Raw genomic sequence first — 26,110 nt, forward strand, 5'->3', positions numbered from 1 at the left:
TGCAATTCATTTATAATCTAGATAATGACTTACGAAATTATTTTCCCCAAGTTCTGCCACTAAAAACAACCTTTGGTTCAGGTCCAAGAATTAAGATGACTCATTCTCAAGATAACAGCAGAGAACCAACTGCAAATAACTAGGGCATCTGCCTCCTCACCTACACAGGAAATGCTTCACTCTAAAATGAATTCTTTCTGCAATAGAGTGCAGCTGTGAACACAACGTGCACAGAAAAAAACAAAGAACCCATCCATCCAAAACCCAGCGCTTCCCGGTCCCATTAACAAAGGTCCCCAGTGTGGTGCAGGGAGCTTGGCCCAAGCTACACGAAGAGCAGTGCTTCACGTCGCCAACACCCTACCCTGATTTCCCCATTGTCATCTCCAGTCGCCAACAGGGTGCTGTCCACAGAGAAGGCAGAGCAGCGCACACAGCCTTTGTGGCCCTTCAATTCATGAAGAGGGGAAAGGAGTTCAAAACTCCAAATCTGGAAGGCAATTAGGATTGTTTAGCAACAGTAAATACATTCAAAATAAACATCTGCAAACCCTGTCTTGAGTGTTCGTTAACCACAAACTTGATCATATGGAAGTTCATAAACCCTCTTGAGAGGCCCAAGTTCCCACTTGTAACCTTGTTCCTTGTTGAGTTTCCCTTTAATTATTCAAATTAACTTCAGCTCAAGGATCAAAGTTCTTAACTTTAGATATAGAAGAAAGAACAGTGAATGAGTAAAGACCAGTCTGTGCGTAGTGGCTCCACTATTTACTAGTTCCTTGTGGCCTACGACAATACACATAAGTTGCTGTTGCTTTAATTTCTGCATCTGTAAAATGGGGACCAAAGTACTGATGATGTGAAGATTAAATGAGATAATAGAGTGACATTCTGAGCACAGGGCCTAACATATGACAAGAGTTCTTTAAAGGTTAGTCACTATACTACCCTACAATCCTGGCAGTCAAATACAGTTCTTTCTTTCCAATATTCTCCCTTATGATCCTGTCATCGCCATTTAACAAGCATAGACTGAAAACTACCATCTTCCAAGCACTGTGAGCTAAGATCTAGTGATACAAAGATGAACTGGATATAGCCCCTATCCTAGAAAAGTTTGTAATTTAATCAGAACGCTGGCTTATGAATGGCTAAGTGAACACCGGTATGAAGTAAATGCTCTAATAAATGTGAAAACATGGAATGGGCACACTGAGGGTGAAGCAGCTAATCTTGCCTGAGGGCAAGGAAAGGGCTCACTGAAGAGCTGGCACCAAATCTAGGTATGGAAGAATGAGTCAAAATGCTTCAGGGTGAAAAGGAATAGAAGGTTGTGTCAAGCCACAGTTACAGCATGCACAAAAAGTCAGAGGGAGAAGCAGCCTGGACAGAGGGAACGATGGTGGTGAGGGCCTGGGCCGGGGGGCAGGGGCGGGCTAGAAGGGGTCAATGGAAGGGGGGAAATTCATAATACTTTTAACAACAAAGATTTTAAAAATAAATAAAAATAAAAGAAAGAAAGAAGGAAATAAAGAAAGAGGGAGGGAGGGAGGGAGGGAGGGAGGGAGGGAGGGAGGGAGGGAGAGAGAGAGAGAGAGAGAGAGAGAGAGAGAGAGAGAGAGAGAGAAAGAAAAGAAAAGAAAAGAAAAGAAAAAAAAGAAAAGAAAAGAAAAGAAAAGAAAAGAAAAGAAAAGAAAAGAAAAGAAAAGAAAAGAAAAGAAAAGAAAAGAAAAGAAAAGAAAAGAAAAGAGATGTTGCTGAGCTAAGGAATCTGGCTTACAAACTATCAGGTCAGGGAGGTGTTTCAGCAGGGACTCAGACTGCAGTAGGGAAGATAAACTGGAGGAGGCACAGACCAGAAGCAGGCCCACCAATGAAGGAAGAGAGCCTGGTCTTAAGAGTGGGGGCAAGGAAGGGAAGAAGGATCCAAGAGGTATCGAGAAGTAATCAACAGAGCATAAAAGACAGTAGAGTCCCAGACAATTCTAAGGTTTGTAGTTTGGAAAGATAGGTAGATAATAATGCCATTAACAAGATGGATAAAAAAGAAGAAAATGGAGTATTCAATGTCCCCAAATAGGCAGCACCATTTCACTGAAATGTGATTTTCAGAAGCATCGACTTATATCAATTATATAAAAACCTATTGTGGGTGTGCAATTAAATGTAAACCCTTTTCAATGCTTTTTATTGCCTATAATATGCAGCAGAGATTGCATTTGCTTAGTAACGACAAAAGTAATCAGTAAGGGAAAAACCAAAAGTCCTTGATGTTATTCATGTAATCTATCTGACACCAACTAAAGGCCAATGGGAATCCTCCAAAAACTCACACAATAAGACAGACATGCAGACAGAAACATATTTTTCCACTTTACACATTATTTGAACTCATAATACAGGCAGTCCGACGGACTTGGTGTACGTCGTTTCATGGTTACGTCGCCATCTCCCATTTATTTATTAAAAAAAAAAAAAGTTCCGTCATTTTGACGTATGTGCATATGTGCTTTATGTTTTATATTATTTATTTACCATAAGTAAAGGTCAGGAATTGTTATCTTTCTTTTAAATTTTTTTTACTGTTTCACTTCATTACTGCTGTGTATGTGCTCCCTGTGAGTGCCATAGGTGCTTATGTAGGTGGGTTCTGACTTACGGCGAAAATCTAACCCGAGGACCTACTGTACATAGGACTCATAATACATAACCGATACCAAAGTTTTATGCATGCACATTTCAGCTGACCCACCTACCTTTGCAGTGTTGTCAGCAGAGGTAGATGAAAACTTGGTGGCATCGGAAGAAACATCACAAGAAAGTACTGTATCCTGGTGACAGACAAAGTCTTTTTCTATTCGTCCAGTGGTGATATTCCATACCTTCAAAGAAAAACTCAGAAGTTGACACTTTTAAGACCATTCTGTGTTTCTGAACATAATCAGCTAGAAGACAGGCCTATACAGTAAGAGCGCTAGCACACTGGTTGTTCTGACCCCTTTACGTGCCCTTTAGTACAAATGTTCATAAACACAGAGCACACATAGGTGACTGCAGTCAACTGACAACAACATGAGAACACAAGTTTGAAAATTAAGTAGTTACTTATCAACCATCTGCTTTTGGCTGTCACAATATCATCACTGCAACATTAGAATACTTAAAAAAAAAATCTGTGTTTCAAATTACCTTCACTGTGCCATCAAATGACCAGGAAAGCAGTCTTGAATTTTTCAAGAGCCTAAAGTCTTTCACTGTTTCCTGATGGGCTTGCAGAAAGAAATATTCCTCTGATTGCCAATTCCATACCTGAATATTAAAAAAATGTAAGTGTTATATCATTCTCCCCATAATATCCCAGTGGAGGGGTGGGGAAGAATGTGATCCCGTCTTAAGTCTTTTATCCTTGTGGCATTTCAGTAAAACAAAGACGAGTACCAAGAAAGAATATGGTGCCCCATTTTACAGACAGAGAAAACCTGAGGTTAAATAACTTGACTAGGAGTAAAATAAAGTATGTTTCCTCCTAAATAAAATTTGTTTTCTTCAGTTGCTGGAGAGCAGTTAATTACACCAGAAGATAGAGAAAAGCCATCACATGTTAGTGAGCTCACCATCTGATTAAATTTTCCACAGAAAATTATTCTAATTACAGATTTCTGACCTCATAAGCCAGGCTAGTCTGGAGAGTCCAGCTCCACTAAAGCTACTGAATCCTACTGGTCCCTTCCTGGCAAGGTCAATTGACCAGAGCAGCTTCAGACAAGGTCTCAGAATTTCCAAGATCCAGATATCTTAGCTATAACCAAATGCAATCCTCAAAAATGACAAAGGAAGTGATATATACATTATTTTTCATTTTTCACATGGAGCTCCAATTAAAGTCCTCAGGTAAAAGGGAAGAAGAAACTGAAATAAGATAAGTAACTGGCACAAAATAAGCCATACAAACATATGTTTATATGTATACAAAGGTAAACATATGTATATCTGAAACCTACCTATACTCTTATTAACCAATGTCACCCCAATAAATTCAATTTTTAAAAATGTATGGACATATAGTAAAAAGAAAAGGGAAGCACATAGGTGAACAAAACTTTTACTTCTATGTCATGTCCATGTACAGAACCCTTAATTACTAAATCAAAGCAACTATGTTTTTAGTCTTATTAATTCTTGACTTGAAATTAATTTAACAAATATTTACTTAGCACCTATAAGTCAGGCAAATATGAAAGAAACAAGAATGTAGCATTAAGAAATCTAAGGGTCTAACAAAGAAAATGAGATGCCCCAAAAGCAAACAAACAGTAGAAGCTCTATTGATACAGATAAAAGTTCTGTGGAACTAGCCCTAGCTGGTTTGGCTCAGTGGATAGAACATCGGCCTGCGGATGAAGGGTCCCAGAGGTTCGATTCCGGTCAAGGACACATGCCCAGGTTGCGGGTTTGATCCCCAGTAGGGGGCATGCAGGAGGCAGCTGATCAATAATTCTCTCTCATCATTGATGTTTCTATCTCTTTCTCCCTCTCCCTTCCTCTCTAAAATCAATAAAAATAAATTTTTTAAAAAAAAGTTCTGTGGAACTCGAAAAAGCGATCCCTTAGGGATTTGATGCAGAGAATACATTCAAAGTAGGCTTGAGGCATGGTTTGAAAGTATGATTCACAAACTGTGGAGGGCATTTCAAACAAAGGACATGAGTGCCAGCAGGAAACATGGACAGATTATAAGGTCCTGCTCATAGTCCACAATCTGGCTGGAGTACAGGACATGCAGAGGAACAGTAGGAAAAAAAGGTTGGGAAAATATTTGACAAAACAGCCCAGAGCTTGATATCTGAGCTGTGGACAAGCAGGCAGGCTTCCACAGAATTTTCTTCTATTTTTAAAAATCAGCCACCACTACAGGAAGTAGTGCATATTAGTAATATTCTGGATCTGGTTTTGACTGGTGAAGGTTAAGAAGCAGAAATGTCTTTAAGGTTTTTCCTATTGGGGACTTAGGTAAAATAGTAAGAGAAATGCCATCTCCCTTATCCCTGCCTTTCTTTACTCCTTTCTCCTCCACATTTAGCAGCCACCCTTCCTCCCCACCAAGCCCTAGATCTCAGATTCTCTCCGTCTCTTCTGCCTCGAAGTGCTCATTCACAGAAACAGGATAGCAGGGCAAAGTATCTTCTATGAGAGCAAGAGAAGCTGGAAGTGAGAATAACTTAAAGAGACTGAATTAGGAATTTCAGCATTTTAAGAACCCAGTGATATGTCAAGGGCTTTTCTGGCTCCCCAAATCATATCAGAAAGGAAAGGCACCTGTGCAATTAAACATAAACTATCCTATACCATTCTCACCGGACTTTCTGGGCTTTACTGGACTAAAGGATCAGTGGCTATTATTAATAGCTCGTCCTGGTTGATGGGAACTGCCATTCCCAGCTGTGTCTGACTCCATGTTCATTCCTGCCTTATGTTCTTTATATATATACTAGAGGCCCGGTGCACAAAAATTTGTGCACTCCGGGGGGGTCCCTCAGCCTGGCCTGTGCCCTCTCGCCAGTCTGGGACCCCCCTCGTGGGATGTCCATCTGCTGTCTTAGGCCCGCTTCCTGGGGGATTGGGCCTAAGCTGGCAGTTATGCATCCCTCTGGCAGCCCGGGAGCTCTCAGGGGATGTCCACTTGCCAGCGGGGAGCAGGCCTAGCTGCAGTTGGACATCCTTAGTGCTGCTGAGGAGGCGGGAGAGGCTCCCACCACCACCACTGTACTGGCAGCCATCAGCCTAGCTTGTGGCTGAGCAGAGCGCCCCTGTGGGAGCGCACTGACCACCAGGGGGCAGCTCCTGCATTGAGCGTCTGCCCCCTGGTGGTCAGTGTGTGTCATAGTGACCAGTCATTCCCAGTCTTTCTGCTGTTAGGGTCAATTTGCATATTACCCTTTTATTATATAGGATAGAGGCCTGTGCATGGGTGGGGGCCAGCTGTTTGCCCTGAAGGGTGTCCCAGATCAGGGTGGGGGTCCTGCTTGGGTGCCTGGCCAGCCTGGGTGAGGGGCTGAGGGCCGTTTCAGGCTGGCCACATCCCCTTCAGGGAGGGGGTCCTGCTGGGGTGCCTGGCCAGTCTGGGTGAGGGGCTGATGGCTGTCTGCAGGCTGGCCAAGGCCCCCAGCAGGGACCCTGACCCCATGAGGGTGTGGCCATCCTGGGTGAGGGGTTGATGGCTGTTTGCAGGCTGGCTACTCAAGCTCCCAGTGGAGGCTGGCTGGAAGCAGGTATCTGGGATTTATTTATCTTCTATAATTGAAACTTTGTTGCCTTTAGCAGAGGCCAAAGCCGGCCAGGGCAGGCAGGAAGCTTGGCTTCCTCCATCGCCGGGGCAACCAAGCCTTCTGCTTGCTCCAGCTACGTGGCTGCCAGCCGCCATCTTGGTTGGGTTAATTTGCATATAGTCACTCTGACTGGCTGGTGGGCGTGGCTGGTGGGCGTAGCTGGTGGGCGTAGCTTGTGAGTGTAGCAGAGGTGCGGTCAATTTGCATGTTTCTCTTTTATTAGATAAGCTATATATTTATTTATTGATTGATTGATTTCAGAGAGGAAGGGAGAGGGACAGAGAGATAGAAACATCAATGATGAGCGAGAATCATTGATCGGCAGCCTCCTGCATGCCCCCTACTGGAGATCCAGCCTGCAAACCCGGGCATGTGCTTGGGTCAATGCTCAACCACTGAGCGATGCAGGCCAGGCTCTGCGTTATGTTCTTTCTGCAATCTCCCACATCAAGAAGTCAGAGAGCCTTCCTGAGCAGATATAACAAAGAATATAACAAAGAATTTAGCAATCACTGAGGGGAGACTGAGATACCCTTAGCAGACTGTGTTGCAGGAGCTTTCTGATGAGGCAATGATGACAGGGATATTTGTTGTTGTTGTTGTTGTTGGGTTCAAATATACTGAATTGAATCACCTTATATAACAGCTAAACTTCTACCAGCATTAGTCAAATATATTAAGGCTGAGTTTGGGGATGTCTCTACCATTAGGTATAATTTTTGCAACGTATTTACACTGTAGAATTTTTTCAAGTATATAAATAATAAAATTTAAATTTAAAAACATGCTGAAGAATCTTCTTCTACCTCCAAAAGATTATACATTCTCATACACTGATTCTGGTGAGCATGGCTGCCACTTGGGCTTTATGCACCTTAAGGTAAAGAATCAAAAACTACCAAGTTAGACCTCAGTTTTCACAACTCTAGGTGCTAACAGCAGACAAGTTAATTCTTCCTATGTTGGCAATAACTTTCGTTCACCTCAACAAAGATTTACTGAAACCGTTCTATATTCCAAGCATTAAGGATACAAAGATGATTAAAATAAACCTCCAAAATGGTAACTCTGCAAGGTGAGGATTTGTGTGCACATATCAAATCATCACATTGTATGTCTTACACATGTAGTTTTGTCAATTACACCTCAATAAAGGGGGGCGGGGGACGGGGACTCCAATTAATTATACTAAAATACCAAAAACTCAAACCAGTCTATTCTTGGAAATACCTACCAAGAGTTTTGTTACATAAATGTATACTCATAAAACATTTTAAATGTAAAAAGTATTCCTAGTGAAGCAGAAAAAGAGGATGAAACACAACTTAACTTATATTTCTAAAAATAACCTAACTCCAATACCAAAGATATTCCTAGAAAATATTACTCCCTCTGGCTGAAAATATCTGATCTTTAAGCAGGATATAAAACCCCTGAATTGAGCTTTTGACAGAAAGGCTATACAGTATACAATGACTCAACAGAATTGCATCAGACCTAGTTTAGTTTTACCCATTTCAAAGTCATCTGGAAAGGAAGAAGGATGAATATTTCACAGTTTCACAGCTAATACACCAGTACCATGGGAGCCTATAATAAGTTTCTGTACTAAAGCCAAATTTCTTTCTAATCATATAGGACTCACAAAGACATAACATTAAAATTTTCCAAAATAGCCCAACTGGTGTGGCTCAGTGGTTGAGCGTCGGCTTATGAACCAGGAAGTCATGGTTAGATTCCCAGTCAGGGCACATGCCCAGGTTGCGGGCTCAATCTCCAGTGTGGGTCGTGCAGGATGCAGCCAATTGATGATTCTCTCTCATCATTGATGTTTCAATCTCTCTCTCCCTCTCCCTTCCTCTCTGAAATCAATAAAAATGTATTTTTAAAAATTTTTTCCAAAATAGCTTTGAATAGTGTAAATTATTCTTCTTATTAAATTATTAATAGCAATGTTTTAGGGTAAAATAATTTCCAGCTACATCTACTCAAAGGCAGAACTTTCCTAAATTGCATTAAGTAAGAAAGACATTCATAATACACTTAGTCTACTTAGTCATAATGACGTCACTAATGACCTAACCAAAATTTTGTTATATAGAGATAGTGAGGATTGATAAAAGGGTATATGCCTAAATCATAGGTAGGGTAAGTGGGAGAAGAAAAAAAAGCCAAATTTTCATATAAGGAGGTAAGTAGATAAATCCTCAAAATAAAAATCAAGAATTAGCTTTATAATCATGCAACATGGAACATGAAGATAAATATCAAAAGAAAAAGCTAAAAGTGGTGCTTCTGGAGAATGAGAAATGGGAGAGTCTGTTTTTTATAGTACTACTCCTTAAGTCTTAAAAGTATGTGCATTGAAATTTGATAAAAATAAATTTTAAAAGAACATATAGTAGGCTTAAGGCCTTTATAGCCACAATCATTCATTATGGTGAACTATTCTTTTTTCAAAAGATTCATCCCTATAATAAACATCTTCTCCTTAAAAGAGAGAATGAAATTATTTCAATGAGATTTTATTGCTATAAAGAAAAATAAAGAGACATTACATAAATGTGGCAAAAAGTAAATACAAATCCAAATACCAAGGCAGATGGGAGAATTCAAATGAATCCTTGATTTTCAAAATAAACAACCTTCCAACAGAGAATTCTAAGTTAAATTGCCTGCCTCACCTATAGAAAAATATGAAACATAAATCGGTTTCATCTAAAACAATGTGCATAGTCTGAATGTATGCCCAGAGTAATATGATGTTAAATAAATGTTTAAAATTCACACCAGATGTGAGCCATAATCAAAGTGTTCCTTTGATAAAGTCAGAGTTACGTGTGTTAGGAGTTTATCCTCCTTCTCACCTGAATTGTAGAATCATCAGAGCTTGAAATGAGAGTCTTCCCATCAGCTGTGAACTGGATGTGCCGTACAGTGTTCTTGTGCCCATTCCTGGATTGGAAGAGTCTGTTGTTTAGGAGTTCTAAAATCTTCAAAGTAGAAAACCACAGAAAATTAATACAAAGAAACTCAGCAAGACCCAAGCTTATCACCCCAAAGTTATTAAATCAACTACAGAAGGGTATAGAACTTCCATCTCATATAGTGCTTTCAATTTAACTAAAGCCACAAATGAATGGTACACATCCATACATGCACACCAACGCGCTTGCGCACACACACACACACACCCTAAATTAAAACACTCACTGGATGAGACACATGTGCGTTTTGTGAGTTTTTTGCTTAAACTACCTGTTAAGACTCACTGGAATGACCACATGGCAGTAGGAACCAGTGGTCCTTCTCAGTAGTCAACTATCCAATTCATCAAACAAGTGGCAGTCTGGGCTCAACGTCCAAAAAGAAAATGACATTTAAGATGGATGAGAGACAAGGCAAGGTCTTTACAAAACAACACAGAGACAAGGTAAGATAAAGGATAATGAGGGAGACAGGTAAGGAAAAGAGGATGTGAGTGGGCTGGAAGGCATTGTACTGAGAAGCCTTAAAAGGGCTAAAGATTAATATGCCAGATTCAGAGATTAAGAAAGTGGTAACATGTAAAATCAGAAGAAGAAAAAATGTGGTAGAAGAACTAAAATGACTATGTAAAAAGGTTTTCAAATGAACTCACCCCTCCCCAAAAAGTAAACATGGTTTCTTTGCCCAATGTACTCAAGGAAGCCTAAGGAAAATACAGATGATGCTAAAATAGGAGATTGCAGAATTTCAAACCTAACCTGCATGTCTGAAATAAGGTCCCGTAGAAAGCACAGGGGATTGTGGGAATAAAAGCCTTCCTGGATGAGCAGGATAGAGGATCTCATAATTCCCCTGGGGGGAGGGCCTAATAGTTGAGCAGAGAAGCTCAGGGTTTGAATCTTAGCTCTGCCACTTACTGATTTTATAAAGTTGTGGAAACTAGGAATTCAGACATCTATCTGTAAAAGAAGAAGAATAACTAACATCCAACGAGAGCATGTGACACAGTAAATACCTAATACATAGTAGCTGTTATTATTTGATGTTACTAGGCTGAATCACATAAAATTGTCATTTTATAGGTTAAAAACAGTTAAGTGGCAGTAATTTTACATTATTCACTTATGTTATTTATATTATTTGAATATTATTTGATGACTTTAAGGGGGATAAGGATAAGATTAGATAGTAAAAACAAAAAGAATGTAGTGCTGGCAACAAGCTAAAAAAGAAAAGGGGAGCCAAAGATCCTTTAGGAATAAATAATACTTGTGTACAAATTTGCGAGATGAGACTGAGAGAAGAGCAAGGTTCACCCGTAAATGTACAACCGTTCCTTGCTTAACAAACATCCACAATACACTTTTTCGGAGTAGCAGCCATCTTCACAATTAATAAACAACTTTTCAGGATAATGAAAAGAAAACCCAAAGCCTTAGCTCTGAATCCATGCCACCAGAGACATGGCTAACATTCCATAACACTGACATCAATTTCCAAAAGCTTTCTTTTTCACTTTGTGTATGAATATATAGTCTCCCCTTTGTGGGTCAATATGAACAGGAGAATATTTTGTGTAATTCCTCATAAAAATGAATAAAAAGTAACATAAATATAGCTATTAATATATTAAGAAATAATTAATAAATTAATACATTAAGAACAAATTCCAAAAAGCTTGGGTGAGAAAAAGTTGAAGAAGCCAATGTTCTTTGAGAAACTATTATATAACTAAATAAAATATGCATTTGTGATGAATTTCATCTGTGAGAAAATCATTTTTATCCAAAATGATTTTTGTTACACTATCTTTTTGTCATATAACCTGCTTTTATTATTTATTTGGTCTTGTTTGGTAAGTTAAGAATTTCAGGTGGTGAACAGGTGTACAGAAGAAGAAGAGCAAGGGGTGGTGAAACAGGTAAGCACAGGCAATCCTGCACTGATATTCCCAACGAACCTTATCAGTACCAAAATGGAAACAACTTATCCCTAAACGGCTGCACTTCTAAGAAGAGAAAAAAATGCTCTTTGCAAAGTAATAGAAGCTCTGATAGTATTTGATATACTCTGAAAAAGGCAAAACAACTAAGTAGAGAATAAGGAACACAAAAAGACAAAAAGTATGAGAAACAATAGTAAAGGCAATCTGAAAATATACAACCAACAGAATTGTAAGAGTATCTTTGGTCTAACACAGATTTATGTAGTACATGTCCACGTGCCAGACCCATGATTAATTTTAAATAAATAACTATATTGCACAGATTGACTGGAGTTGAGAACTGAATACCTTAATGGTTCCATCGTGGCCTCCAAATGCAACGTACTGAAGATGCGGACTTAAGCAACAGCAACTAATTTGAGCTTCAGTCAGATAATCAATCTGACCTGTTTTTCCATTAATGAGCTAATGAAAAATAAGACACAATCAGTTATTAGTCTGAAAGAGCAGTTTTTGTTCCTTAGAACAGAGACTTCAATTGAAAAATAATAAAAACAGAGAAAATAACCAATAAGAGTGCCCAAGGGAACAATAAAGCCCTTTCCTAGTCTCAGCAGCTGCGTTTAGCACTTCACGCTGTCCTTCCATTTCACCTTTGCAGTTCAAATACATTTTCATAAGAAAAAATGAGCTTTAAAAGGTTTAAAAAGCAGCTGCTGTGCCCTCCACCTCAGACACAGCTGTCTGATTTCTAACCCCACAGCTAGCTCCACACCGTTTTCCATTTCTTCACAGAGCCCGTTTTAATAGGGCCATCACTTGTAAAAAGACACTTTTCTGATATTATTCAAAGGGGTTGGTGAAAACAAGACTGAGACAGACATTACATAAAAAGGCAAATTAAAATTAAAATGGGTTTTTAATCTCCAAATCACTCACAAGGCAATATAAATTATTTTTTCCCTTTTTTGGGGGGAGGGGGGAGCATTGGAGAAGAAACCATGAGCATTATGTGGGTGGCTGGACTTGTAAACTGAAACTAAAAGTACCCAATTTCATAACATGTACCAATGCTAATTATTATTTTTTAAATCCCCTGATAAAGAGAGCTTATCACACAACTAAAACATGTGACCTAGGAAAATATTTCTCAAGCTTAAATCAATTGTCAGATACCTCTCTCTGACTGAGTGTTACAACCTCAATATCTTGAGTTATTTTTCAATCTATAATAATAAAAGCATAACATGCAAATCAACTGAACACCGACAGAATGGCCGCTCGGACATCCTTCCGGACAACCTTCCAGATCAGTGGTTCTCAACCTTCCTAATGCCGTGACCCTTTAATACAGTTCCTCATGTTGTGGTGACCCCCAACCATAAAATTATTTTCATTGCTACTTTATAACTGTAATTTTGCTACTGTTATGAATCGTAATGTAAATATCTGATATGCAGGATATATTTTCATTGTTACAAACTGAACATAATTAAAGCATAGTGATTAATCACAAAAACAATATGTAATTATATATATGTTTCCGATGGTCTTAGGCGACCCCTGTGAAAGGGTCATTCGACCCCCAAAGGGATCACAACCCACAGGTTGAAAACCACTGTTCTAGATGAAGCCGGGGCTGCAGCCACGAGATCGAGGCAGCCACCGTGGCTGCAAGGAAGGGTGGGATCGAGGCAGCTGCCTCAGCTGCGAAAGCCTACTCTTGCACGAATTTCCTGCATAGGGCCTCTAGTATGAAATAAGCAGTAATCTTTATTTCAGGTACAAGATTATAGGGTCAATCAATCAAGGTAGCTTTTTCTTTACAGTATTTTACCCAGCACATCCTGATCTAGTAGACATTCAAAATAAAGACGGAACTTCTAAAAGTTTAATATCTTCTCTCAAAAATCGATTTTTATATTTTTTAAAGAAGTGACTAAAAAATGTTTTGTTCACTTAAAGCAACTATTATTTGTCCCTAAATGGCTGAGCTTCTAAGAAGAGAAAAAAACTATCCTCAAAAGTCTCCCACAATCATTGCCATAGAATAAAATGGCAATAGTCAGACTAGAGGCCCGGTGCACGAATTTGTGCATGGATGGGGTTCCTCAGCCTGGCTGGGGATCGGAGCCAATCAGGGCTATCTCACCCAGTCCTGATCGGGGCTGATGGGGGCCGGCTGGCCAGAGGGAGGGACTGTAGGAGGTTGGCCAACTGCAGGATGTTGGTTGAGGGAGCACAGTGACCACCAGGGAGCAGCTCCTGCATTGAGCGTCTGGCCCCTGGTGGTCAGTGCACATCATAGTGACCGGTCGACCAGTCGTTCGGTCAACCGGTCGTAAAGGTCGCTTAGGCTTTTATATATATAAATAACTTTTTTTAAGTCTCACAGTAATGATAACTGTTAAAGAAAGGTTGCACAAATTTAATGAAGGAAATAGAAGCATGAGAACACTGAAGACAAAAATACTGCAGTGAAAAATCTCCCAAGGTGAAGAACCAGTTTGCTAAATTAATGAGGAATTCACATTCAACCCACATCCCAATCCATCCCAGAAATACAAGGCATCAGGTGATCCGCATCAACATATTAAGGATGAACGTAAAATTTGTAAAATACAGAACAAGCCATATATAGGGGTGTCTCACAGCCTGACTGACCTCCACAGTAGATAAGGAAAAACTATCACATGCCATAGGCAATTTACTCTCAGGTACTTGTCTCCTGGATTTAATTCCACCTTGACCATATAACCAGCTCACAGACTTCTGAAAAAAGTGAGGCTCAGAGAAGGGATGCAGTTTACTCCACATCACAGAACTAGCTAATGATAATATAGCCGGGACTTGAACCTGGGTCTCCTGAGTGAAGTCACTGTTCTCTCCACTACATCAGGCTGAGGTTTGCAGCATTAGAACATGTTCAGCTCTGGCCTACTCTTGGCCGGTCTCTGTCTAAAGCCCTTGCTATTTCTTTCTCCTCTTCTCTATTGTTTCTCTCTTTCTTCTAGCTCTGCTTCACCACCTCATTGCATTCTCTTATGTTTCTTGCTACCTATCTTAAGCCCAATGATCCTGAAGACATCTGCTCTAAATTACCACCACTCAAAACTCCTATCAATCCTCTGCCAATGGACCTGACTCTAGGGCTCCTTTCCTCATCAGCCAGTCAAGAAATGCCTTCCTCTTATGTGTCCCACTCGTTGAGGGGCAAGATCTAAGGTACATCTGTTTGGATCCCTAAATGATAGAGCCTTTTCAATTTTGCCTTAAAAACTTTTTCCTGCCCAGTCGACATGGCTCAGTGGTTGAGCGTCGACCTATGAACCAGGAGGTCACAGTTTGATTCCCAGGTCAGGGCACATGCTCGGGCTGTGGGCTCAATCCCCAGTGTGGGGCGTGCAGGAGGCAACTGATCAATGGTTCTCTCTCATCAATGATGTTTCTCTCTTTCTCTATTTCTTTCTCTCTCTCTCTCTCTCTCTCTCTCTCTCTCTCTCTCCCCCCCCCCCCTCCGATCTGAAATCAATAAAAATATATTTTTTTAAAAAACTTTTCCGTTTCAGAAACATAAGAAGCATTCAAGAAATATTTTTGAACAAATGTGTGAATAAATGAGTGAATAAACAGGTGTATTTCAGTATGTGAAGCCCCGCTCCTTCTAGCTCAGTTCCAGTGGGTCAGACTCCTTCCTCACTTGATGTGATTTTGTTCTTCCAAAGACCCTGTTATCATTTCCCTGTAATAACACTCCCATTGGTATGCCCATCCCCCTTGCATACTCGAACAGACATGTCTAAATCATTGCTGTGGACAAGTTCAAGTTTGTCCTCATGATATCCTAGACTCCATGCAAATCAAGGCATGTGCCACTGATACCAACAGAAGAGGAATGAGATGTTTCCAAATACTATCTGAGCCTCAGCTCAAGACCTATATACTTAGTCAACTGATACCTGAGCATCTGTTGGATACTAGACAACTGTGCCTGAGCCCAAGCCCAAAAGCAAACAAGAAAAATTGTGAATTGTGAGTTCACCCAAGAACCTTGTATGCATATATGCATGGCCCATGGCCACAGACAATGGGGTGGTGAGGTCCTGGGGTGGGGGACTCGGGAAGGGCTAGAGGGGGTCAATGAGGGTGAAAAAGGGGACATATGTAATACTTTCAACAATAAAGACTTATTTTTTTTAAAAATTTCTAATTGTTTTCTAAAAAATACTTACTTGCAGACGTCTTATATTGTCAACTGCCAGAACCATCACTTCATTTTCTTGAAATACAACATCTATTTCTTGCTTTAACACTATAGCAGAGTTCTCACAAACTTTCTTTGTCTCCCAGAGCTGATTAAGAGATTTAAAAAAAAAATAAGATTACTGTATTCTCAAAATCTTAATAAAGACAAGCCTTAGCAAAATACAAAACAAGCTTCACACTCAAAATGCCTATCATGCTAAAAAATATTCAATCATTTGATTATAATTCAACAATAAACATTTATTAATTACATGCTATAGTAAGAAGCAGTTAGTATTGAAGTAATGGGTGCTAGAGCCCAAATGCCTTAGTGTAAATTCTAGTTCTACCTGTAACTTTGGACAGATTATGTAAACCCAGTGCTATTCAAAGATAAGAACCTTCTGCTGGTTCTCAAACTGTTTGATACCAAGATAAGGGGCTTGGACCAGAATGTAAATCCACTCTATTACACTACACACTGTTAACAGTGTACTTAGTGATTTTTTTAAACAAGACTCCTTGATGAAAGAAGCAGTGCATGGATTATCCTTCTGGCTCAAGCTTATTGAGACTGGCACTTTGTGTAGCACTGACTTAACCTTTCTGTGTCTGTTTCCTCAGCTGCACAAAAGACTGTTGTGAGGATCAGCAAACACATGTACAGCACTTCGCATGACATCAGGCATACAGTATATACTACATGAATTTTAGTTACAGTTTGTATAAAACACTGTATTAGATGCTACAGAGACAAACCAGAGTCCCTGGCCTCAACAAATTTATCATTTAAAATATGTGCACAAGTCAGAGGAGCAACAGAGTATTAGAGATGAGGAGTACATCAAATGTATCCCGAAGTCCAAGGCAGGGTTTGGTAAGTACCATAAGAAAATGACTGAGAGTTACAGTCCCCCAAATGAAACACGAGGAAAGGCTTCAGAGGAGTCCTGTGGCCTGTAGGACCGTTAGGACTTTAATAAGGAGAGGTACGGAGAAGTCGGGTATTCCAAACACAAGAAACCACATAAGCAAAGGTAAAGAGGCAAGGAACTATAAGATGCTTGGGGAAATGTGAGCAGTTTAGTGTAGGTCACCTATAGAAATAAACTAGAAGACGGACTGCAGCAGAATGAGGCCATACTGTAGAAAAATTTGATAGGAGATTTAGTACACATTTACTTTGGTATGCAAAGGAGCCACTATCTGGTTGTTGTTTTAGCAAAAATAACATGGCTATATGCACATAAGGAAAATATCTTAGAAGCAGCAAGTAGAAAACCAAGGCAGAATCTAATACAAGAGAGGCAACAGGTAAGGAGTATTTAAACTTGAAATGGAAAAGTAGAAATAAATGATAGAAAATGGAAAGGGAGGATCCATTGGATTTGGCAAGAAACTAGATGTGGGAATTCAAGGTAGAGGAAGTAGTCAATACTACTCTGAGGAATCAAATCCAAAATACAGTTTAATCACTGGACTCCTTCAGCACCTGGCCCATAGTAATATTCAATGAACATGTCCTAAATGAATGAAACTGTTATGTCCACATAATAGCACTTTTCAAAGATAAATCTAAATGTACTGGTTTCCTATTTCACTTCCCCCGATACTGACCATCAATTTCTTTTTTTTTTTTAAATATATTTTATTGATTTTTTACAGAGAGGAAGGGAGAGAGATAGAGAGTTAGAAACATCGATGATGAGAGAAACATCGACCAGCTGCCTCCTGCACATCTCCCACGGGATGTGCCCGCAACCCACGTACATGCCCTTGACCGGAATCAAACCTGGGACCCTTGAGTCCGCAGGCCGACGCTCCACCCACTGAGCCAAACCGGCTTCGGCTCAATTTCTTAATTTGTAGGAGGTTTAGCTTACCATCAATAAATGTCTAAAACAAAAATGTCAGTATTTCTCACCCTGATTGTTTGGTCATCAGAAGATGTCAAAAACGAAGATCCATCAGGAGAAAACATCACACAATGAACCCAACTTAAATGTCCTCTGCAATCAGCCACTTTTAAACAGGAGTCCACATTCCACAACTACAGAATAAACACAGCATACAGGAAGTCACAATCATAAGCATTTTATATATGTACTAGAGGCCCAATGCACGAAATCCGTGCAAGGGGCTCAGCCCTCGCAGCCCTGGTTTCGTCCAGAAGGACGTCCGGAAGGTTGTTCGGCTGTCCAGTCTAATTAGCATATTACGCTTTTATTATTATAGATACTAAATGACTTGTGCAGACTATTCATTGATTTCATTATTTTATATATTTAATTATTTATTTATTTATTTTTATCTTCACCCTAGGATATGTTTATTAATTTGAGAGGAAGGGGGACAGAGAGAAAGAGAAAAACATTTATTATTGCCTCTGTACACACCCCAACTAGGGATAGGACCCACAACCTAGGTGTATGCCCTAACTAGAATCAAACCCATAACCTTTTGGTGCATGGGACAACACTCCAACCAACTGAGCCACCTGGTCAAGCATTCTATTATTTTTTATCGCAAAAAACTGGAAACAACCCAAATGACCAACAGGACCAACTGAATAAATTACATATATTACCCATTGAATGGAATACTATGAGGCCAAAAACAGTAATGAGAAAAGCATCCTGATAATGACTAGTTTCTGGGCAATGCTGCTTACAAAAACAAAGCAGAGTATATGTATTTCTGTAGAAGAATATATACACATATGTATATACACACTATGCAATACAAAAAAATAAGAAACAGTAAATATATAAATGGATACAAATGTGGAGATAAATAGTACGTATAAATACTTGCTTATATATGCAAAAAGAAACATTGGAATGTTAAACAAAAACCAAAATGGTTATCTATGGACAGGGGTGGAAAAGAGTGGAGGGGAAGGGATAATGATGAAAGCAAGACTTCTCTGAGTATAACTTATTATAAAGCTTTGGTTTAGAATCATGCAAACGTTTTATGTGTTTTTTAAAAATCAATTAAAAAATAGATGAACACAAGAAGCTTCTATATTCAGACTATTTTCCACTGTCATCTAATCCTCATTTCAACTGATTGCAAAATCCTATAACAAATGAAGGTACTAATTGTACATGTACACATTTCTCCTGTTATTCATGCTTGTTACAAATTGTCAGTGTCTACCACCAGCCCGGCTGTATTCTGTCCTCAGTACTGCTGTAAATGACTCAAATATATTCCAGTCTAATGAAGTACCATATGTGCCCGAGTTCCTCTCATTACACTCTGAATTACAGACCTACTTTATGATTTCAGAATAGCATGGACAAACAAGTGCTTCATCACATGCCCAGTGGTTTTCAATCAGTGAGTTCTATGGCTACAAATTAAGTACATGAAATTTTCTCTGCCTTATCTCTAGAGTCCAAGGTGGGACACAGAGATGAAAGTGGTTATACTACTGAAAAATCTCCCTTGAAATCCTTCCCTCTCTTCCTTTTCAGTTCTCCCCCAATCATTTCTTTGTTACCCGGAGCCTCCCAAACCTCATCCCTGTATTTCAAGAAGAAAAGATAATGTTCCCAGGAGCTTTCTAAGAATAGGACAAAGATTTTAGAAGTGACAGGAAAAGCAGAAAGATGGGTTGCATCTCCACACCTCCTAAAAATCCTTACAAAACCCAGAGCAGGCCCTAGCCAGGTGACTGGTTAGCTGGTGCATTGTCCCCTACACCAAAAAGGTTGCAGGTTCGATCTCTACTCAGGGCACGTAAAAGAGGCAACAGACCGATATTTCTCTCTCACATTGATGTTTCTTTCTCTCCCTTTCTCAATGTCCAAAATCAATAATAATAATGATTTTTTTTTAAAAAAACACAAAAAAACACACACATATTCTCAGGTAAGGATTAAAAAAAAAAATCCAGGAAGGGGAAATTTCCAACCACACCTACCTTGAGGATCTCCAGGTAAGGTGCAAGATTCCTAGCAGATCTGAAAATTTCAATCCAAGGCCTCTACCAAAGAGAACACTGCCCACAGCACCCTACTTCCCACTGTTTCAAATAGACTGGAGTTTGTTCACACTCACTGCCTCTGCTCCCAATGGAACGATTCTTGGCAGGGAAATTCTAAGTCGCATTGCTGAACTTAGAATTACGAGGAGCTTACAGAACTCATCCATTCACTCTCATTTCATCTGTCTCTCCATACTGAACGCCTATAGCTCAGCAACACTCTCTCTCTCTCTCTCTCTCTCACTTACACACATACACACAGACACACACACACACCCCTTCAGAGTAAGGGGCAAGATTGGCAAACTCACTAAAAATTGCTGAAATAAGCACAGAACACTGAAGAAGTGCTTGCAGTAGTCAAGCTTCCTTTGAAGAGAACCTGTGAACCAAATAATTTTCCAGATAAAGGCCCATCCTCATTTTCTTGGACTGTAATCAGAAAGGACTTCAAATTACCTGGTAGTAAGAACCACTTAAAAAATGGGTAGTAACAAAGCATGGAAAAACTGTCTTTGGAGGAAAAATATCAGGGAATTCATTGCTTTTTAAAAAAATATACCAATTCACTGGGTGGGATTCTTCCAGGGCCAGAGGCAAAGACTCTGAATATAAACCTATCAGGTAAGTGCTAAATTACAAACACAAGAGTCATTTTATTCATTAGTGCTTAGCTATGAACATCCTACGTTAACCAATTATAAATATATCTTCCATCTTATCCTTCTCAGTGATCTAAGAAATCTAAACTGGACTCAGCTCTCATCATTACTTTTACAGAAGAGCCTATGCCTATTGTTTAAGAGATGCTTTGTTTCTGCTTCGAAAACCAGTGGTCATTCCACTGTTTCCTCAGACCATGGCACATACCACCCATCCAACAAATACTTGGTGAATAATACTGTCATCCCCAATATGATTTGTCGTACAGTCAAGTCTTTAACCTGCTAAATAATAAAGATGGCCATATAGTTTAAAGCTATAAGTCATTATGCCATGAAGAAAATACAATTTCCCAAGCAAACATCCTCAGCAGTTAATGGTTTAAGCAGCCCATTCTTCATCATCCTTGTACCTCTGGAGACCCAGACTTCACAGCGTAAATTCAATTACTCACCTCCACACAGTACTGGGACAAAGCCACCACTGCCAAATGGTTATGGGGGGAGAAGTCACAGTACCGGATGGTGCTATTGTGGCCTATATGGATTTCTGTCAATAGGCCACTGGTATCAATGTCAAGAAGCTGTCAACATAAAAAAGAGAGAAGCTATGAAAGTAAAATATTTTTTAAAACAAGCTATATCCAAACGGAATCGAAATTTATTTCTAAAAGAATATCCCGCTATTTCAAATATAAAGTATAAATCCTGAAAATACACTATAATTACTGATAATTAACATATTGTTAACAGTCAGAAGTAATATATAAATCAATACATATATGCTCTTAAAATATCACTCATCTTGAAACATGTTTCCTATAAAGGAAAATTTATCACAGATGATCTCTCTGGCCTAGAGAGAAACAGAACCCCTGTGAAAAAAATGGAGTAGCCAAATTTATAGAGCAGTTCTTCCTAATGCTTGTTTATTCAAAAGAGAAAATAGATAATCAGAAATGAAGATGATCAAAATAATATATTGCAGAGGCTTGCTAAAATGAAATTAGTTCAATCATTTCTAGTTCTCTTCAGAGCTACCAAATTACTCCATTACAATCAATCATTTTCCCATTTTTTAACCAAAGAAGAGCTACTTTTGAGTAACTCAAACTTCATTTCAATTTTTGAATTTTTTTTTTAATATATTTTATTGATTTTTTACAGAGAGGAAGGGAGATAGAGAGTCAGAAACATCGATGAGAGAGAAACATCGATCAGCCGCCTCCTGCACATCTCCCACTAGGGATGTGCCCACAACCCAGGTACATGCCCTCGACCGGAATCGAACCTGGGACCCCTCAGTCCGCAGGCCAACGCTCTATCCACTGAGCCAAACCGGTTTCGGCTTGAAATATTTTTAAATGCTGAGTATACTCTTCAAAAATTTTTCCAAATGATACAAACACTGATACCAATATATATACAGTATAGCAATGTAAGGGCAAGGCAGCCTTACAAAGGGAAATAAGCTTCAGCGGGAGCCATGAAAATGTCCTGGGAATGCAGCATGCACAGATGGTAAGCAGAACAACATCAGGGGCGAACCACAAAGGACAGGGAATCATACTTAAAATGCCTTCCAGGACAGGTCATTTTTAAAAATTAATGGCTGAGAGTGAGAGAGGAAACTTGGCAAATATGATATAGCCAGCTATCCTGATTATTGAGTAGCAAAAAGAAGATACCTAACAATAGGTGTGAACTAACAACACAAAAGAGTTGGAAAGAAATAAGAGGAGGGGAATAGAGAGACCAAAAGTAAGAAATTGGGATCTACATGTAGTTAAGGGCGATCTTAGGGTAGCTTTATTTTATTTTATTTTAAATATTTGTTTTTATTAGTTTCAGAGAGGAAGAGGAAGAGAGAGATAGAAACATCAATGATGAGAGAGAATCGTTGATTGGCTGCCTCCTGCACATTCCCTACTGGGGATCGAGCCCACAACCTGGGCATGTGCCCTTGACCGGAATCGAACCTGGGACCCTTCAGTTCACAGGTTGACGCTCTATCCACTGAGCCAAACCAGTTAGGGTGGGTAGCTTTATTTTAGCAGGTAAAATAAGGAGCTGGTCTAGATTTTTAAACTAAGAAGGCATTTCATGCAATATAAAACTATTTTCCTCTCTCACTGTAACATATCTTCTAAAATGTTCAAATTCTACTCAACACCATTAGTCACTAGGGAAATGCAACTCAAGCTACAATGGGATACCACTTCATGTAATAGGGTGATTATAATACAATAAAGGAAAATAAGTGTTGACAAGGATATGGAGAAATTGGAGCTCTTGTACATTGCTAATGGGGATATAAATGGTGCAGATGCTATGGAAAAATGTGGTGGTTCCTCAAAAAGCTACGTACAGAATTGCCCTATGACCCAGCACTTCCATCTCCAGGTTCATACACAAAAGAATTGAGAATAGAGGCTCAAACAGATACTTGCATTCCAATGTTCATCGCAACATTACTCATAATAGCCAACAGTTGAAAACAACCCAAATGTCCATCAGCAAATGAAAGGATAAACAAAATGTGGTGTATCCATATAATGGAAAATTAGGTAGCCATAAAAGTTCTGATACATGCTCCAATATGGATGAACCTTAAAAATAGTATGCTAAATGAAATAAACCAGACACAAAAGGTTCAATATTTTATGATTCCACTTACATTAAATAAGAATAGGCAAAATCAAAGATTAGATTAGAGGTCGCTAGAGATTCCAGGGAGAAGGGGATATGGAGTTTTTACTTACTAGTTATAGGGTTAGGGTTCGGGTTAGGGTTAGGGTTTCTGTTTGAAATGAAAAATATTTTTAGCAACAGTGGTGACAGTTGTACACTGCTGTGAATATGTTTAATGTCACTAAATTGTACATTTTAAAATGCTTAAAGTGGCAAATTTTACATCTATATATTTTACAACAAAAAATATTTGTAATCTTCAAGTTGTAAATTTAGTGGTTCCTTTTCGTTCTTATAGTCTTTCACAAATTTAAGACAAAAGGAGATATTTTTATTTAGTTTCCTGATAAAGGGGTATAAACCTATAAGCAGCCAAGATCCAAGGGTCACAGCTACTAGATCGATAATAATAATGTAAACAGTCTCTCAGTGAGTTTTTATATAACTATATGGTATATTTCAATGTGTTCTTTAAAATGTAATATCTGAAATGAGGGGAAAAGGGAGAAGTTAGTAAAAGAATACAGACTTTCAGTTATAAGATGAATAAGGTCTGAGGATCTAATGTATAACATGGTGACTATAGTTAAGAACACTATTGCATAACTGAAATTTGTGAGGAGAATAAAACTTAAATGTTCTCATCAAAAAAAGGTAAACATGTGAGATAACAGTTGTATTATTTTGATTGGGGGAATCTTTTCATAGTGTATAGTGATATATCAAATCATCACATTATACACTTCAAATATCTTACATTTTATCTGGCAATTATACCTCAATAAAGCTAAAAATAAAATTGTAATATCTCTTATTCAAGTCTTCTAAAATTACTGTTGGAATGGAATGTTGCTGAGCCATAAAACCTGGCTCTCCAAGTCATGATGTAACTTTGAACAAATTCCTTGGCTGTTCTAAACCTCATTTGTCTCATTATTATCATTGGGCAATTGCAATCTGCTTGTCCCTTGGGTATTTATATGAAAAGAAATTACAAATATAAGCTATTATTAGATTTGAAAGAGGAGGAAGGCATTTCCTTGTCTTTTACTTTTTTTGCATATCTTCCTCATTTACTTCATAGAAATCTCACAATTGTCTTCAGGCATTGATGAGTATTTTTTGCTTATCAGTCACAAAATCACAAAATTTTAGGGGTAAGAAAGCACTTTTAAAATCACCTAAACCCTGGCCAGGTGGTTGGGGCGTCGTCCTGTACACCGAAGGGTTGCAGGTTCGATTCCTGGTCAGGGCATGTACCCAGGTTGCGAGTTTGATCCCTAGAGTTTGGGTGCTTACAGGAGGAAGCCGATTAAGGTTTCTCTCTCTCTCTCTCTCTCTCTCTCTCTCGCTCGCTCTCTCTCTCTCTCTCTCTCTCTCTCTCCTTCCCTCTAGCTCCAAGATCAATGAAAACATGTCCTCAGGTGAGGATTAAAAAAAAAAGTTTTAATCACCTGAACTAACATATTCAAAATTTTAAAACAACAACAACAAGAAGTGATACAGAAAGTATTCTATGCTCTTACAGAAAGTATTCTATGCTCTTAATCTGAGGAACACTGAATCAAACAACATCTTGAAGCCTTAAATAGGTTAGTATACACTAATTACTTATAAGAGGGAAGCAACACATGCCATTCCTAAACCTGTATGACCATGGAGACCTTTTCTCACAAGGCCTATCGACATCCCCTAGAGCACAGAGCTAAATCATGTAGCTATACTTTATTTATTTCAATAAACAATGTAAAAATGCAAAAATCAACAGAAGTTTTAATGTTTTTTAAATTTGGCTTTTTAAAATATTGGTACTTACAAAGATTTTATTTTTTGCTGCCACCATTATCTTAGAACCGTCAGAAGACCACGAACAACATTTCACGATCACTTCTATATCCTCTTGAGGCTCCTCCGAACTTAGGAAGAACTGCTTCACATTAATGCTTTTCCTCTCATTTGCTGATTTCACATCCCAAAGCTTTAATTACAAACATAACCAAAACATTTTAAGTTTATTTTAATCTCAAATCACACCTCTAGAATGCCACCAGGATTAAATATCCCGCAAACTACTCACTTTACTTAATGATTATTTTTACTTATTATTTTTATAAAACTTTTAAATTAAGAACTCCAGTTTCATTCAGTATATTCCTAAAAAGAAAATAATTAGAAGCACTGCCTGAAATGCAGAATGGAAAACTAAATAAAATGTTTAAAGAGCCTTGCATGTGTGGAGAAGGCTGTGTGGACAGTAGGCTGAGCTTGGAAGAAAAGTGAGATGAAGACGAACAACTTGCCACTGCTGCCCTCTGCTGTGCCAGGTGTGAAATGCGCTTCACATCTACAGCCTGGACAGCATGCAGTAGATGTGAACAGGGGACCCAGTCCAAGCCAAGTTATAATCTAGCATCCAGAGACACCATTCTGCAAAAAGGGAAATTAGAAGATATGCTGAAAGCTCTGCCTGGAAATCTTCTCAGAACTTGTCAGCCAGACATACTCTACAGGTAGAAGACTGAAGATTTTTCTCTGAATACCCCATCAGATCAACACAAAAGATCTAAAGAGTCTGACATCAGGAGTTCAACATTAAAAATGACAGCCAGCCCGGCTGGCATGGCTCAGTGGTTGAGTGTCGACCTAAGAACCAGAAGGTCATGGTTCAATTCCTGGTCAGGGCACATGCCTGGGTTGCAGGCTCAATCCCCAGTGGGGATGTAGAGAAGGCAGCCGATCAACGATTCTCTCTCATCATTAATGTTTCTATCTCTCTCTCCCTCTCCCTTCCTTTCTGAAATCAATAAAAATATTTATTTTATTTTATTAAAATTAAGAAAGATTCAACCAGAGGATCAGTATCAAGAGAATTTACCTTACTATAATTTAGGAGTCACCTAGTAGCTTTAACGTATCTTCTTTTCTAGAGAATCTAACAAAAAAAGTGCCCAAAGGGGTTCAAGTATTTCCTTGGAAGAGGTATATGCCAATACAATGTATTATTTGCATGTTTTAAGTTTAACTGTGTTCTACGAACATCAAAGAGATACAACAAGAAGATGACAAGGTCTCTGCCAATCATAAACCTATATTCAACCTTACCAGAGAAATACAAGACACATGAAAATGACTGAACTAAACAGAAAACATTTACAAGTAGAAATCGGAAGACAAACCAAGCAATTGCCTTTCTTTCTTCCTCTCTTTCTTTCTTCCTCTCTCTCCCTCTCTCTTTTTCCTCCCTTCCTTCCTTCCTTTC

At 38.9% G+C, this 26,110-nt stretch overlaps 1 protein-coding gene across 1 annotated transcript in view; it reads right to left on the bottom strand.

Annotated features, from left to right (window-relative positions):
- APAF1 (apoptotic peptidase activating factor 1) overlaps nt 1-26,110 on the bottom strand; it is a 76,291-nt gene that overhangs the window by 8,869 nt on the left and 41,312 nt on the right. Inside the window, exons 17-25 of the mRNA XM_006084110.3 lie at nt 24,668-24,829; nt 20,616-20,744; nt 17,429-17,554; nt 15,492-15,611; nt 11,608-11,724; nt 9,194-9,319; nt 3,190-3,309; nt 2,757-2,882; nt 365-490 (exon numbers count right to left, since the gene is read on the bottom strand). Of these exons, the coding sequence (XP_006084172.1) occupies nt 365-490; nt 2,757-2,882; nt 3,190-3,309; nt 9,194-9,319; nt 11,608-11,724; nt 15,492-15,611; nt 17,429-17,554; nt 20,616-20,744; nt 24,668-24,829 (1,152 nt within the window). The remainder of the gene's footprint in view (nt 1-364; nt 491-2,756; nt 2,883-3,189; nt 3,310-9,193; nt 9,320-11,607; nt 11,725-15,491; nt 15,612-17,428; nt 17,555-20,615; nt 20,745-24,667; nt 24,830-26,110) is intronic.

This window comes from Myotis lucifugus, unplaced genomic scaffold (genome assembly GCF_000147115.1).
Source record: "Myotis lucifugus unplaced genomic scaffold, Myoluc2.0 scaffold_10, whole genome shotgun sequence".
NCBI classification, from domain to species: Eukaryota; Metazoa; Chordata; class Mammalia; order Chiroptera; family Vespertilionidae; genus Myotis; species Myotis lucifugus.